The sequence below is a fragment of the Pogoniulus pusillus genome, chromosome 13 (genome assembly GCF_015220805.1).
Source record: "Pogoniulus pusillus isolate bPogPus1 chromosome 13, bPogPus1.pri, whole genome shotgun sequence".
In the NCBI taxonomy this organism is placed as follows: Eukaryota; Metazoa; Chordata; class Aves; order Piciformes; family Lybiidae; genus Pogoniulus; species Pogoniulus pusillus.
Window position 1 is genome coordinate 30765761 of NC_087276.1, and position 16691 is coordinate 30782451.

The 16691-nt window shown below is 54.4% G+C and overlaps 1 protein-coding gene across 1 annotated transcript; it reads right to left on the reverse strand.

Annotated features, from left to right (window-relative positions):
* Positions 1-433: 433 nt before the first annotated feature.
* On the reverse strand, positions 434-16148 carry LOC135180377 (acyl-coenzyme A synthetase ACSM4, mitochondrial-like). The gene is made up of 13 exons (XM_064152732.1): positions 15889-16148; positions 14026-14236; positions 13408-13615; positions 12182-12325; positions 10177-10333; positions 9413-9492; positions 8480-8603; positions 6132-6212; positions 5912-6013; positions 4475-4602; positions 3006-3105; positions 2223-2342; positions 434-1418 (listed from the first exon to the last, which is right to left on the reverse strand). Exons 1-13 carry the CDS (start codon positions 16084-16086, stop codon positions 1332-1334), a joined length of 1740 nt encoding a protein of 579 aa, XP_064008802.1. The 5' UTR covers positions 16087-16148; the 3' UTR covers positions 434-1331.
* Between the last annotated feature and the right edge of the window lie 543 nt (positions 16149-16691).

Sequence of the window (16691 nt, forward strand, 5' to 3'; positions counted from 1 at the left end):
AACTCCTGTCCTCAGCCATCACCGGGGTTGAACTGCCAAACAGCGAACTGCAGAGAGGAGGGCAGCTCCCAGGGTTCCTAATGCCAGCCTGCACACCTGTTCATCATCTCACTTGCTGCTGGTTTGCTTCTTTGGTGGGGTTAAACACTTGCTTGTTTGAAACCAGGCAGAAGGCTGCAGAAGATGGGAAGCCCCTGAAGGCCCAGGAGTCCATGGCTTTGGAAGGACACTCAACGAGGCACAGAGAAGAGCCTGAGGCAGCCACAAGCAAGTGCACAAAGGAATGCATTCAAGGAACTAAGGATTAGTTCTGTAGCCATGCAGTCTAATGCTCCCAGAAACCTTAGCAGTGAAGGGGGGAAGAGTGATCTGAGGTCCCTGACCAATTCTATGGAGCATTAGACAAAAAGGAAGGTGGTACTGTCAAAGAGGCCTGAAGGAAACATTCATTTATTGAGGACTGCTCTCCTCCCAGCAGTTGCCAGAAGAGAAATGGTGTCACTGACACAAGCAAAGTGTTTACTTGCAGGGAATAAAATAGTTGACTGTCTCAGAATTGGGATTCTCTAATCTCACTTTAGTGCTGCAGGAGATCTAGAACATGAGGCAGTGAGGCACAGCTCTAAAAGACTTCCCCTTCCTGCCTAAAGATCATAGAAGAGAGTGATTGGCATTGGAATGGGCTGCCCAGGGAGGTGGTGGAGTTGCCACCCCTGGAGGTGTTGAAGTAAAGCCTGGCTGGGGCACTTAGTGCCATGGTCTGGTTGATTGGCCAGGGCTGGGTGCTAGGTTGGGCTGAATGAGCTTGGAGCTCTCTTCCAGCCTGGTTGATTCAATGATCATCCAGTCCAACCTAGCACCCAGCCCTATCCAATCAACTAGAGTGATGGTGGCAGCAATAAGGAGGAGCCTTTCCACCTGCAGTAAATGCCAGGAGTGCTGCAGGCACTTTGAACATCTAAGGACAGTGCATTTGAACCACTCGAGTGGTTGCCCTTTCTGCACCCTGGAGCAGACAATCAACACCAGCACTATTCCTCCACTGATCTCAGGCATGGGTCAGCAGCCAAATCCTGGTGAGCCTGTGGCTATGAGCAGCACCAGAATGGAGTTGTGTGGTTTGTGCCCTCTGTCAGCAGTGCTTCAGGAGCTGCCACTACGGTACTGACAGTCCAAACCCTGCGAGCAGGCACAGACATCGCATCCCGATGCTATCTGCAGCTTGTGGTGCTCAGGTGTTCAGCACACACAAGTCAGCAGGGGGCAGCTGGACCAGAGACGTTCGGATGGTGTCAGTGGACTGAAAGAATTCCATTCACTTCCAGACAATGCTACGCCCGTCCCCACTCTTTGTTTCTCAATTCATTCCTCTTTATCTTCCCAGTGGCTGTCTTGGGCAGCTCCTGGACAAATTCCACCTGAATAAAAAAAGCAGAGAGAGAACAGGGCAGGACATTCTGCAGAGCTGGTGGCCCAGCACTGCCTCTCAGCATACAGGGGATACTCAAAGGATTCCCATCAGTAAGAACTGCTTGCCCAAAGGGCCAGCTCCAAGCCAAGCCAAGGCAGCACACTGTGCCACTGGTGAAGCCAGTTCTGTGGCTGCCCAGGCGGCCAAACAGCTGCACTGCTGCCTCCCAACTCGTCTGTAACAGGAGTCCTCTGACAGAAGGACGAATACCTAAGTGGTGTCAGGGGTCAGAGATGAATGACACAAAGAAGGAAAAAAGGATGTGAATGGCACAGAGGCTGAATGGACCTTGGCTCCTACCAGCTCTGCACTAAGGCACTGCTGGCTGCTCTTTTCCTCTGGTGCTGGGATTAGTGAGGAACATCAAGGCCATCCTCCTGGGCTTTCCTCTTGCCTATCCACTGCAAGGACCAGTAAATAATAACTTATTCAGACTCAGTCAGGCACTGCCCTGAATTCAGCAGGGTGCTTGGCAGAAGGTTCAACACATCGTGGAGAATGGTGAGCCTGGCTTGGAGCATGCAGCTCTAACTAGGATGCCACACAGGGCCTGGGACTCTTGGAGGGGGTGAAACCAGCACTTTTGTCAACACAAACTAATGCTTTTCTAGGACAGGTTCTCTGGAGCCAGTCATGTAGCTGAATCTTTAGCACCCTCTCTTTCAGGTAAGCTGTGGAAGCCCAGGCAGTGACTCTCCTGCCACTGAAGGAAGGCTGCCCTGGCCCCCAGCTTCTGCTCCAGAGCACTCACCTTCCTAGGGTATTTGTATGGAGCAGTAGCCTGCTTGACGTGCTCCTGCAAGTCCCGGGCCAAGCCTTCCAAGTCACTGGAGGAAAAGGCTGGGGACAGGACTACAAATGCTTTCACAACCTGTAAAGTGAGGTCAACAAAAGTGGCCTGACAGCACCCATTTTTAAGAGCTGAGATACAGCTTACCAGTCAGCAGCATGGCTCAGAGACATGACATGCCAAAGGGAGGCACAGAGAGAGCAGCACAGCACAGGAACTGGCTGTGCCCAGCTCCTGCACCTGTGTGTGCAGAAGGGAAAGCTGGAAGTAGCTTTCCTGCCCCCCTTGGAACACAAAAGCATTTGCTCTGTCCTCTCAGTGGGGGCAAAGGAAGAGGATTAAGAAGAGGGTTCTTTCTGCAGCTGAGGGCTGTTTTGCTTCTCTCTGTCACCCCGAGCACAGGAGGCCCACACCATCCCAGCACAGGACTCTGCTTTCTCCCTGTGTGCAGCCCGAGTTTAATGCCAGGGCAGTTATAGCAGAACTCTGGCTACAAAAAGAGAGAAAAAGCAATTTCAGGGTGCAGAGAAGTGCTTAACAACAAGGGGAATGCAAGCACCACTGTAATGATCTCCACAGAGAAGACCTCCTTGGGATGAGAGGAAACTAAGAGCAGAGGCATGTAAATTGGAAGGGATCTTGCCTGTCTCTGCAAGCAGATTGACACAACTGCTGCAGGGCTGCACGTTACTAGGAGCTACTTCATATAGCTATAGCTCCCCCCACAATGTCCAGCATCATTACCTCTCCTCTGAGAGGGTCAGGGCTGCTCACAACAGCTGTTTCAGCTACTGCTGGATGCTCTATCAGGGCATTCTCTACTTCAAACGGTCCAATGCGGTACCTGGGTAAGGAGAGAAAAAAAGCAGCATTTGGTTTTGTGAGCTGCATCACCAGGACCAAATGTCATGATCACAGAATCAGCCAGGCTGGAACAGAGCTCCAAGCTCATCCAGCCCAATCTAGCACCCAGCCCTGCCCAACCAACCAGACCATGGCACTAAGTGCCCCAGCCAGGCTTGGCTGCAACACCTCCAGGCACAGCCACTCCACCACCTCCCTGGGCAGCTCATTCCAATGCCAATCACTCTCTCTGCCAGCAACTTCCTAACAACATCCAGCCTAGACCTGCCCTGGCACAGCTTGAGACTGTGTCCCCTTCTTCTGGTGCTGCTTGCCTGGCAGCAGAGCCCAACCCCACCTGGCTACAGCCTCCCTTCAGGCAGCTGCAGACAGCAATGAGCTCTGCCCTGAGCCTCCTCTGCTGCAGGCTGCACACCCCCAGCTCCCTCAGCCTCTCCTCACAGGGCTCTGCTCCAGGCCCCTCCCCAGCCTTGCTGCCCTTCTCCAAACACCTTCCAGCACCTCAACATCTCTCTTGAACTGAGGAGCTCAGAACTGGACACAAAATGTATTTGAATTATCATATTGTGGAGGAAAACCCAAACCAAAATGAACCAGCAACCAGGCACAGAAACTTCATGCAGAGTGGGCAAGTTGGCTGTGGCAGAAGACAGGAGCACTGCGGGGTGCTCGGGAATGCTCATTCTCCATCCCTCTGCTGGGAGCTAGCACCCAATCCAACCATCTCTGCAGCTGAGCTCTTCTGTGTCAGCTGAAGCCAAGTTCTGGTACCACAGCACACAATGGCAGCTTGCTGCATTTCTTTGTCTTAAAAATAAAATCTTTCACTGAATCATAGAATAGTTCAGGCCGGAAAAGACCTTTACCACTTCATGGACAGGACAAGCAGCAATGGATGGAAGCTGCAGCACAGGAGGTTCCAGCTCAGCACAAGGGGAAACTTCTTTACTGTAAGGGCTCCAGAGCACTGGCACAGGCTGCCCAGAGAGCTTGTGGAGTCTCCTTCTGTGGAGCCTTTCCAGGGTTATGGGTTGGAGTTGGTGATCCCGAGGGGCTTTTCCAACCAGAATGCTGCTGTGCTGCTGTAATTTTAGTCACAACCCAAGCTGGATTAAAACCCCTGCTCTGCCAATGGAATCCTTCACTGTTTGTGGAAACCAAAGGAACGTTCCAGGGGAAACAGATGCAGAGGCCACTGGGGGCAGCAAGATGACAAAGCAGGTCCATGGGAAGCTAACCATAAAGCAAGGGTTCCTGAGCCAAGAGGGCAGCACACTCATCACAGGCTGCTGTGCCAGAAGCTCCCCAGCAACACCCCATGGCAGATGAGCAGAAGCATGCAAACTGACCCTGAGGAAATGATGATGTCATCATCTCTTCCAATAAACTGGAAGTAGCCATCCTCATCCATGGTGCCTTTGTCCCCAGTGACGTAGAAGTCCCCACGCTCGCTTGCGGCGGTTTTCTGAGGGTTACCCTAGGGGGGGACCAACAGGGATGCAGATGCTGAGTGGGCATTACCCACACTCTGCCAGCACACAGCAGTGTTCTGCACTCAAACTTCATGCTCAGGACACATTGCTACAAAACACTGGAGACTGAGAGGAGAACTGATCACTGTATACAAATATCTGAGGGGCGGGTGTCACATGGAGGGGGCCAAGCTCTGTTTCATAGAGTCATAGAATCAACCAGGGTGGAAGAGAGCTCCAAGCTCAGCCAGCCCAACCTAGCACCCAGCCCTGGCCAACCAACCAGACCCACACTGCTCCTGAGCCAGTCCAGGATGCCATTGGCTCTACTGCCCACCTGGGCACTGCTGCCTCAGCTTCAGCTCCTCTCTCCCAGCACCCCCAGCTCCCTCTCTGCCTGCCTGCTCTCAGACACTCTGGCCTCAGCCTGCAGTGCTGCTTGGGGTTGTTGTGGCCAAAGCACTTGGCCTTGTTCAGTCTCATCCCACTGGCCTCTGCCTACCCAGCCAGCATGGCCAGGTCCCTCTGCAGGGCTCTCCTACCCTCCAACAGCTCCACAGCTGCTCCTAGCTTGGTGTCACCTGCAAACTTACTGATGCTGGACTCAATGCCCTGGTCTAGATCATCAATAAAGATACTGAACAGCACTGGTCCCAGCACTGATCCCTGAGGCTCACCACCAGTGACAGCTGCCAGCTGGATGTGGCACCATTCACCACCACTCCCTGGGCCTGGCCCTGCAGGCAGTTCTTGACCCATCTGGTGGTGCACAGTAGTAAGATAGGGAGCAATGGATACCAATGGGAACAGAGAAGGTTCCACCTCAACGCGAGGAGAAGCTTCTTTCCAGCGAGGGTGCCAGAGCCCTGAGGCAGGCTGCCCAGAGAGGTTGTGGACTCTTCTCCTCTGGAGACTTTCCAAACCTGCCTCGATGCATTCCTGTGCAAACTACCCTGGGTGATGCTGCCTTGGCAGGGGGGGTGGACTCAGTGATCTCTGGGGGTCCCTTCCAACCTCTAAAGTTCTGTGATTCTGTGACAATGCATTTAAAAAACAGCAACAGAAATCTCCCATTTCGCTTCTTAAACCAAACAAAACTCAATCTTGAGTAAAGTTCTCCTCTTCCCCTTTCTAGCACCCACAAATCCAAACCAACCACGCTGCTAATAAACACTAAAGCAGGGGGAAATACTGAGCCTTTGGAAGCACTGTGCAGCTGCAGAGATCTTAGCATCATAGAACCAAGAAGGTTGGAAGAGACCTCCGAGGTCTTGGGGCGATTGGTGGTGGTGAGGAATAAAATGAAGTTCTTACCACATATTTAGAGAACAACCAAAGGGGTCTGATAGGTTTGCTTCTGACAGCAATTTCCCCCTGCTGCCCTGGAGGCAGCACCTTGGCGTTTTTGTCTATGATCTGGAATGAAAAGCAGTGAGAATTCAGCCCAGTGAGAACACAAACACACACACACACAAGGCTGCAAGCCAAAAAGGGGTGTGTGGGGGGGAAGGCTGTGAGAGCCTCTACACCAAACCTGAACATCCAGGAGGGGAGCTGCCTTCCCCATTGATCCAGGTTTAATCTTCATTCCTCTAAAAACAGAGCAGATTATTCCCTGTAAATAGAGCAAAGCAAAACAGAACTGAGTTTTTGCAGTGGCAAACTGCTCCGCTGGCACTCAGCTGGTTACAGGTGTGCCCCAGAATGGTGCCCAGGCAAGGAATGAAGATGGAGAGGATCCTCTGCGTCAGTGCTATACGGTACAGAGAGGTAAGCATCGAGGAAGTCCCTGGAGGAATCCTGTGGCACATGCTCTGCTGAGCACTCTGCTCCCTTAGATTCGGAGTCCAGCCTCTGGCCTGTCACCTGGAATTTGCTTAAGGACATTCCTGGAATGCTGGCAGCGCTTGTCCCAGCGCCTGCGCTTCGGGAGGCTTCTCTAAGGAGAGCCAGGAGCAGGCAGCTCCGACAGGGGCGGCCAGCAGAAGGGATCGCCGCAACGTTCGCACACACAGGCGGTGCTCTTGCCAAGGCGGGCGGCTGAAGGGCAGCCAGCAGCGTGCCCGGGCGGCTGAAGGGCAGCCAGCAGAGTGCCCGGGCGGCTGAAGGGCAGCCAGCAGAGTGCCCGGGCGGCTGAAGGGCAGCCAGCAGAGTGCCCGGGCGGCTGAAGGGCAGCCAGCAGAGTGCCAGGGCGGCTGAAGGGCAGCCAGCAGCGTGCCAGGGCGGCTGAAGGGCAGCCAGCAGCGTGAGCAGCGTGCCCGGGCGGCTGAAGGGCAGCCAGCAGCGTGCCCGGGCGGCTGAAGGGCAGCCAGCAGTGTGAGCAGAGCGCCCGGGCGGCTGAAGGGCAGCCAGCAGAGTGCCCGGGCGGCTGAAGGGCAGCCAGCAGCGTGCCCGGGCGGCTGAAGGGCAGCCAGCAGCGTGCCCGGGCGGCTGAAGGGCAGCCAGCAGCGTGAGCAGCGTGCCCGGGCGGCTGAAGGGCAGCCAGCAGCGTGCCCGGGCGGCTGAAGGGCAGCCAGCAGTGTGAGCAGCGTGCCCGGGCGGCTGAAGGGCAGCCAGCAGCGTGCCCGGGCGGCTGAAGGGCAGCCAGCAGCGTGCCCGGGCGGCTGAAGGGCAGCCAGCAGCGTGCCCGGGCGGCGGAAGGGCAGCCAGCAGCGTGAGCAGCGTGCCCGGGCGGCTGAAGGGCAGCCAGCAGCGTGAGCAGCGTGCCCGGGCGGCTGAAGGGCAGCCAGCAGAGTGCCCGGGCGGCTGAAGGGCAGCCAGCAGTGTGAGCAGCGTGCCCGGGCGGCTGAAGGGCAGCCAGCAGAGTGCCCGGGCGGCTGAAGGGCAGCCAGCAGTGTGAGCAGCGTGCCCGGGCGGCTGAAGGGCAGCCAGCAGCGTGAGCAGCGTGCCCGGGCGGCTGAAGGGCAGCCAGCAGTGTGAGCAGCGTGCCCGGGCGGCTGAAGGGCAGCCAGCAGCGTGCCCGGGCGGCTGAAGGGCAGCCAGCAGAGTGCCCGGGCGGCTGAAGGGCAGCCAGCAGTGTGAGCAGCGTGCCCGGGCGGCTGAAGGGCAGCCAGCAGCGTGCCCGGGCGGCTGAAGGGCAGCCAGCAGCGTGCCCGGGCGGCTGAAGGGCAGCCAGCAGCGTGCCCGGGCAGCCAAGAAAGCCAAGGGCTCAGAGGATGTCAGGGGTTGGAAGGGACCCAAAGAGATCATGGAGCCCAACCCCCCTGGCAGAGCAGGACCATGCTAACGTGCATTACAAACGCTGTGTCCGGCAGGAGCAGGGAGGCGACTGCCCCTTGGACTCTGCTCTGGTGAGGCCACACCCCAAGCGTTGTGTTCAGTTTGGAGAGAGAGATGTGGAGGTGCTGGAGCAGTTCAAAGGAGGGCAACTGGAGGCTCCCCCGGGGAAGGGCTTGGAGAATAAACCTGACGAGGAGCAACTGAGGCAGCTGGGGATGGTTCATGTGAGGAAGAGGAGGCTGAGACCTCATGGCTGTCTACAACTACCTTGAAGGGACATTGTGGAGAGGCTGCTGCTGGGCTCTGCTCACAGGTAACTGGAGACAGAACCAGGGAGAATGGCTGCAAGCTGAGGCTGGGGAGGTTTAGATTGGACATTAGGAAAAGGTTCTTCATGGAGAGAGCAGTCAGGGACTGGAATGAGCTGCCCAGGGAGGTGGTGGAGTCACCCACCCTGGGTGTGTTTAAGGGTGATTTGGATGCGGTGCTTGGGGGCTGTGGTTTAAGGTGAGTCTTGCAGAGTAGGGTTCTAGGTTGGACTTGGTGATCCTGAGGGGCTTTGCCAAGCTGGGTGTTGCTGTGACTCTGTGAACACAGCTCAAAACATCGTCAAGCAGGAAGGAGCTACCCAGACCTAAGAGAGCCTTTTCCCTGCAGAGGTACCGTTTCAGTCTGCCCATAGATTTCATGGATATCCAGCCCAGTCTTGCTTTTCCACTGCTCCATGACTTCTGGGTTGAGTGGCTCCCCTCCACTCAGGCAGTGCTTCAGCTTCATGAACTTGTAGCTTCACAGGGAGTTAAAAACAAGAGAGTCAGTCCTTAAATCTGCTGGCAAGGCAAGGAGCATGACACTGTAAACAAACACGACTAGAGAGCTGTTGACTGGCAGAGTTAGCCTCATGGAGTGGGGAAATCAGAGGGCTTCTGATAGAGCCAAGACACCAGTCTGGGCCCAGCACTATCCACAAGCAGCAGTCAAGGGCTAAACACACAAGAAAAAGAAAGGTTTTGCTGAAGTCAGCTGAGATTCAAGGACATGCCCACAACTAAGCACAGATGATTTGCTGAGCCAGAGCTCTGATCACCAGACCTCTGCAACAGCCTAGGTGAGAAAGTGCAAGGAGAGGAGGAGGAGCAGTGGCAGGCAGTGAGAACTGGAGCAAGGGATGATGCACAACTGCCCCAAGTCAGCCCCTCACACTCAGGCTGATGCTGCCTTTCGAGGATGACAGCCCTGGCCAGAGCGTGGACAGCTCATGTTGATGCTGTCATCAACTTCCAGTATCTGAAGAGGGCTACAGGAAGGCTGAGGGGGGACTATTGTCTTGTAATGACAGGGTGAGGAGGAATGGGTTTGAACTGTCAGAAGGGAGATTCAAACTGGATGTTAGGAAAGGATTCTTTGCAGTGAGGGTAGTGAGACACTGGCACAGGGAGGCTGTGGAGCACAGAATCACCCAATGTGACCAGAGATTCTGTGCTCCACAACCTCCCTGGAGCCACCACCTATTTTGGGTCAAGCAGGTAGGTGTGGGAGATGACTGCAGTGTAGGGAGGGTAGGTGGAACATCAGTAAAACCCTTTCTTGACCTACTTGGAGAGATCACTTTGCACCAGCATGCGGAACAGCGTGGGAGCACCGATCAGGGTGTCGATGGGGAACCTGCAGAGGGTCTGGCAAGTGAAACAAGATGGAGAGGTGAAGCTCAGACACAGCCCTGCCTTCTGCATGTGCTAGAGGGGGCAAATGTAGCTCTGCTTCCTAAGCAAAAGCACCACGTGCTCCCTGTTGAGCAGCAGCTCTCCTAGAGCTGGGTGCAACAGGCAGAGGTTCACCGCACATCTGACGGGACAAAGTGCCATGCTAGCATGCCCACACCACAGCCAGGCTGCACAGCTTGGAGCGTGGCCACAGCAAGCCTGCCTGTGTCCACGTTACAGGGCAGGTTTTCCCTTCCACCTTGGGCAGTGTGGGCAGTGGAACACTTCTGTTTGGCCCCATTAATGCCAGCTGGTATCGCTTCCAGCATCACTGGAACACAAGGCAAGCAACAAGTGCCACTGTTGGATGGGCTTAAAGGGTTGGACTTGATGATCTGTGAGGTCTCTTCCAAACCTGATGGTACTGTGTTACTGCTTCATTCACGTCCTCGCCAGCTGCAAGCAGAATGTGTGAGCCAGCTGCAGGTTCGTCCCCTTCTGGGTACAATTAAAATGCCAACAGGGCCTTTAAGCAATGGATATGGCACCTCAAAGACCACTGTGGACAGAGCTCTTGTGAAGTCTGTGGGTGCTGCTCAGGATGACTTTTTGGGGCCCTTGGTGCAGAGGAACACATCTCCCCAATGTTTAACTTACGTTTAGGATGGTTGATGCTTCAATCTGCGGTAGATTATGTATAAAGATGCATGCTCCAAAGGTCCAGGGATCAAAAACACTTCCCAGTGAAGCTACCACCCATCCTGTGTCTGATGTGTTCCATATTATGTCCGAGGGAGTCAAATCCAGCCAGTATCTGACAGAGGAGGGGGAAAGAAAAAAAAGAATGAAAACAGAATGAAAATGCTTTAAGAAAAGCCCAAACCAAAGCATCAAACAAAGTAAACAGAAGAAAGCAACAAGGCCAAGATTTCTGACAAGACACATGGGCACTGGGCACGCTGAGGGAGTTTATTTCATGGACTGCTAGCCCTAGGATAAAAGGGCACCCAACTATGTGTTTGCATAAAGAGATACACACACATACCCTGCACCACACACTCGTGGTGCCACTCAAAGCACAGCAGACAGCAAGGGAAAGAGGAGTCTCAATGTCAGTACAGTGCATTTCCACTAGGTAGGGAGATAAGGAGGTAGCAGCAGCACTCAGGAGACAGGGACATTTGGGCAAGCTCTGCTCATGTGTGTGTCACAAAGCCTCTTCCAGCTGTGGGACAGCCAGACACAACCCTGTGCTGGGCTGCAGCAAGAGCAGTGTGGGCAGCAGGGCAAGGCAGGGCACTCTGCCCCTTGGCTCTGCTCTCCTCAGACCCCACCTGCAGTCCTGGAGGCCCCAAAACAGGAAAGACATGGAATTGTAGGAGCCAATGCAGAGGAGGCACCAAGATGCTGAGAGGGCTGCAGCAGCTCTGCTCTGAGGACAGGCTGAGAGAGTTGGGACTGTGCAGGCTGGAGAAGAGAAGGCTTGGAGGAGACCTTGGAGTGGCCTTCCAGTATCTGAAGGGGTCTGCAGGAGGGCTGAGGAGGGACTATTGACAAGGTCTGGTAATGACAGGATGAGGAGGAATGGGTTTGAACTGGCACAGGGGAGATTGAAACTGGATGTTAGGAAAGGGTTGTTTGCAGTGAGGGTGGTGAGACACTGGCACAGGTTGCCCAGGGAGGCTGTGGAGCACAGAATCACCCAAAGTGATCAAAGATCACCTTGGGTGATTCTGTGCTCCACCACCTCCCTGTAGGTGTTCAGTGCCAGGTTAGATGAGGCCTTGAGTGACTTGTTCTAGTGGGAGGTGTCCCTGCCTATGGCAGGGGTTGGAACTGGCTGAGCTTTGAGGTCCTTTCCAACCTAAATCATTCTATGATTCTATCTCTGGTTCTCTGCACTGAAGTATTCCCTTTGACCCACTCTAAAGAAAGGTTAAGAGATATGAAAACAAGCTGAGGTGATCCTGCCCTGGGCATCTGCTGAGTTTCCAGTCCAGTCTGAGGGAGAAGGACTGGGGGCATACCCTGTTACAGGCTCACACGATGTTAGGGGGTGGAAGGCACCCAAGAAAATCATCGAGTCCAACCCCCTGCCAGAGCAGGACCACACAGTCTAGCTCAGGTCACAGAGGAACACACCCAGACAGGCCTTGAAAAGCTCCAGAACCTCTCTGGGGAGCCTTGCAGTAAAGAAGTTCCCCCTTGTGTTGTGCTGCAACTTACATCCACTGCTCCTTGTCCTATCCCAGGGAGCAGTGAGCAGAGCCTGTCCTCTGCTCCTGACCCCCAGCCCTCAGATAGTTACAAGCATTGATTCAATCCCCTCTCAGCCTTCTCTTCTCCAGACTAAGCAGCCCCAGGTGTCTCAGCCTCTCCTCATTAGGCAGTGCTGCAGTCCCCTCATCATCCTCATAGCCCTCTGCTGGACCCTCTCCAGCAGATCCCTGCCCCTCTTCAACTGGGAAGCTCAAAACTGAAGGCAGTACACAAGATGAGGTCTCAGCAGGGCAGAGTAGAGGGGGAGGAGAACCTCCCTTGATCTGCTGGACACACTCTTAATGCACCCCAGGATCCCCTTGGCCTTCTTGGCCAATCCTTAGTTATTTTTCATCAGTTCTGCTGTGCAGCTTCAGCTCAGCCAAGTGCAAACTTTTCATACCTTTCACTTAAAAGGGGTCTGAGTCCAAGACTGCCCTGGGAATGCTCAGCCATCTTTGGAGACCCTGTGGTCCCACTGGTGAAGAAGACAGTCATTGCATCTTGCAGCCTTGTTCTCACGCAGGAATGCTCAGCAGACTGGGTCCTTGCAGACAGAGAAGGAATGCAATCATCACAGGCTTTAGAATGTAATGAGGCTCTGCATATTGCAAGACTCCAACCCCACAGAAACATCACAGAAGCTTTTTGACAAAGTAGATTAAACAATGTGAAGTTCTACTTCTTAAAAACAGGTTTAAAAAGGACTGGATAGAAACTGCCCAGAATGAGAGCACTGTCAGCAAACACCTCTGGTGTGGGCCTGCAGTCAAGCAGTCAGGAGCAGCACCTTAGTGCTGGCATTTGATGAGTACTTCTCCATCAGCACTCATGGAGAACAGCTCTGCTTCTGCGCTGTGACTGCAGCTCCAATACTGCACACTCACTTGCACAGCTCAGTGAAGTTCAGCCACCCCTCACACGCACTTGTACACATCAGTGAAGTTCAGTCACCTCTCATATAGAATCAAGCAGGCTGGAAGCAAGCTCCAAGCTCAGCCAGGCCAACCTAGCACCCAGCCCTGCCCAACCAACCAGACCATGGCACTAAGTGCCCCAGCCAGGCTTGGCTGCAACACCTCCAGCCACAGCCACTCCACCACCTCCCTGGGCAGCCCATTCCAATGCCAATCACTCTCTCTGACAACAACTTCCTCCTAACATCCAGCCTAGACCTGCCCTGGCACAGCTTGAGACTGTGTCCCCTTCTTCTGTTGCTGCTTGCCTGGCAGAAGAGCCCAACCCCACCTGGCTACAGCCTCCCTTCAGGTAGTTGTAGACAGCAATGAGCTCTGCCCTGAGCCTCCTCTGAAGCTCAGCCACCCCTCAGATCTCATCCTCACTTGTACAGGTCAGTGAAGCTCAGCCACCCCTCACTATCTCATCCTCACTTGTACAGGTCAGTGAAGCTCAGCCACCCCTCACTATCTCATCCTCACTTGTACAGGTCAGTGAAGCTCAGCCACCCCTCACTATCTCATCCTCACTTGTACAGGTCAGTGAAGCTCAGCCACCCCTCACTATCTCATCCTCACTTGTACAGGTCAGTGAAGCTCAGCCACCCCTCAGGTCTCATCCTCACTTGTACAGGTCAGTGAAGCTCAGCCACCCCTCAGATCTCATACTCACTTGTACAGGTCAGTGAAGTTCAGCCACCCCTCCCTACTGCCTTTGGACACGATGAGCTTAGTCTTCAGGAGCTGGCACTGCGATGCCACCGAGTCCACGGCAGGTGCCAGCCTGTCATGGGTCACAATGCACTTGGCCCCCGAGGCCTGCAGCCGGTACAATATGTCTTTGGCTGACAGCTGGGATATTCCTGGAATCAAGACAACTCCTGCAAGAGCAATACAGTCACTTTGGGGTGGTATCTTTTCCTCATCTGACTCTTCTCTAAGAACCCAAACTATGAAACTCTTCCCAGGCTGACCTCTGAGTTTCATTTGTCCTGTCACTACCAAGCCAAACAGAGTGCTCTAGTGCAGCTGCTTGTGCTCTCCTCTGAGGAGAGACATGTGGAGCTGGCTGGTGATTCTGAGGCTCTTCCCTGCCTCCTGCCACCCCTGCCCGCTGCACGAGCCTCCTGTCCTATGGCGCTTGGTGCCACTCCTTCAGGACTGCCTGGTACCGGGCAGCCAGGGCCACTCGCCAAGCTCTTGCATGCCTTTTCCTCTCTCAGCCACAGCGATTCCTGCTCCTCCCAGCTGGCAGGAGCCACCTGTGCCAGCCCCGGGCGTGCTCACCGACCTGCTCGCATGCAAGCCACGTTGACCAGCCACCACTCCGGGACGCGCGGCAGGAGCACGACAACTCTGTCCCCCTGCTGCAGCCCGCACACTTGAGTCAGCACATTGGCCACCTTCCGAGACAGCCACCCCAGCTCCTCAAAGCTCCACCTCACTTCTTCTCCTTCTCCGTTTACCCACCACAGGGCAGGGTTTGGAGGTCTCCTGTTAGCCTACAAAACACAGAGATCCGAAGCCAAAGCATTTTCTCCTTGAAGACCAGGGCATTACAAATGAAGGTGTGGAAGGAGCAAGTGTTTCACAACCAGCACTCAGCTTGGTCTTTGCCCCTTTGTCCCCCATGGCTCATGATTTGGTGCAGATCAAGCCCACATATTCCCAATAAGTCATCCTTCTCTGAACCTGAAATCCTTGCTAGCCCTACTGTCTCCAGGCTCAGTTCTAGTCTGGATCCTATTTGGGCTCCTACAGAACAACAGACACAGTTAAATACTTCACAGACTAGTCCTGATGCTCTGGATGGAGCTGTGGAATGCTGTGGAACAGGAGCAGCACAGGCAGGGGACAAACTAGCACAGCAGGACAGCACAATGTCCCAGGACTCATTGCAGCCTGCCTGCTCAGGAAGAGGAGGGTAAGTGGTCTCTAACTCCAGGGCACCTGGACAAGCACAAAACCCAGTCCACTTTGGAGCAAGGCAGTTAAACATAGAATCCTAGAGTCAGTCAGGGTTGGAAGGGACACAAGCATCAGCCAGGCCCCTGCTGTGGGCAGGGACACCCTACCCTAGATCAGGCTGCCCACAGCCTCATCCAGCCTGGCCTTAAACACCTCCAGCCATGGGGCCTCAGACACCTCCTGGGCAACCCATCCCAGGCTCTCACCACCCTCATGCTGAAAGCCTTCTGTGGGACAGCTTCCCCTACCGAGCAATGCTACTGCCACCTTGGCTGCATGTTTGTGAGGGGAACAGCCAATGGCACAGCATGCAAAAGGATAAGCACAGCAATTCTGAGGTTAAACAAAGGCAGGAGGGACCTGCCAGTGCTTTTCCTGCCTGCACAGGGAGCAGCAAGGGGCAGAGGCATTTTTTAGATGAAGCAAGAAAGGAGATTTTGCCTAACTCTGGAATGCAAAGTGGTTTGGGAAACTGATTTTTTTCTTTGGTAGGCAACCCCAACTCATTTAAGATTAAACTTTCATAGACTCCTAGAATCAAGCAGGTTGGAAGAGAGCTCCAAGCTCACCCAGCCCAACCTAGCACCCAGCCCAACCAACCAACCAGACCATGGCACTAAGTGCCCCAGCCAGGCTTGGCTGCAACACCTCCAGCCACAGCCACTCCACCACCTCCCTGGGCAGCCCATTCCAATGCCAATCACTCTCTCTGCCAACAACTTCCTCCTAACACTGAGCCTAGACCTCCACTGGCACAGCTTGAGGCTGTGTCCCCTTCTTCTGGTGCTGGCTGCCTGACAGCAGAGCCCAACCCCACCTGGCTACAGCCTCCCTGCAGGTGGTTGTAGACAGCAATGAGCTCTGCCCTGAGACTCCTCTGCTGCAGGCTGCACACCCCCAGCTCCATCAGCCTGGACACCTTCGAGCACCTCAACATCTCTCTTGAATGGAGGAGCCCAGAACTGGACACAGCACTCCAGGGGTGGCCTGAGCAGTGCTGAGCACAGGGGCAGAAGAACCTCCCTTGTCCTGCTGCCCACACTGCTCCTGAGCCAACCCAGGATGCCATTGGCTCTGCTGCCCATCTGGGCACACTGCTGCCTCACCTTCAGCTCCTCTCTCCCAGCACCATTTAAAACTGCATTTTCACCTCAAGTATGTGATCTGCACAACAAAGCTCACCTACCTTTTCAATCTCAGTCCACTTGTCCAGTACATCACTTGCAAAGTTGAAGTACTTTGGTATTTCCTGCTCCCCCCTCCTGATGGACTCGTATTGAGAGTAGACATCAGAGACCAGCAGCCTGGGGTGCCCGTGGACAGGCCTGTTGGGAGGCTTCAGAGTCCATAAGGATTTTAAAGTCTGCAATTTAAACAACTTCATGGCAGAAGCTGATTTGTGGAGGTGCTGTAGGCTACATAAAAAACCCCAACAGCTTGGCAGAGCTCCTGCTACAAAGCCTGCAACAACAACAGCAAAAAGAGAACAAGCAGAAGGAAAGGAGTTATGAGTTGGAGAGAAATTAATTGAAGTCACTTAGGCCAGTCAGAGCCAAGCAGGTGTTCTGAGCAGTTAATTCAATGTGACATTCCCCATCCTGCCTTTTTCTGGTTTTCTCCACCAGCCTTTCCAGGCCTTAACGTCCTGTACTGATCTGGTACCTTTTCTGCAGCTCAGACCATCCTTGCAGGTGCTTGGATGTGTCCCTCAGGGCTGCTAATTGCCCACAGCTCTCCTCAGCCAAACAACATCAGGTGTTGCTGTCTGCATTCTAAGGTGGTTACTGGTTCACAGAATCAGCCAGGGTTGGAAGGGACCACAAGGATCATCTGGTTCCAACCCCTCCTGCCATGGGCAGGGACACCCTATCCTAGAGCAGGTTCTAAGCATCAAAGTCTTCAGTACCTTTTCCTTCACATGGAGCTCAAGAACATTACCAGACTACTTCCATCAGGGTTCTCAGCACTTTAGCTTGAACAGCTGTTGCC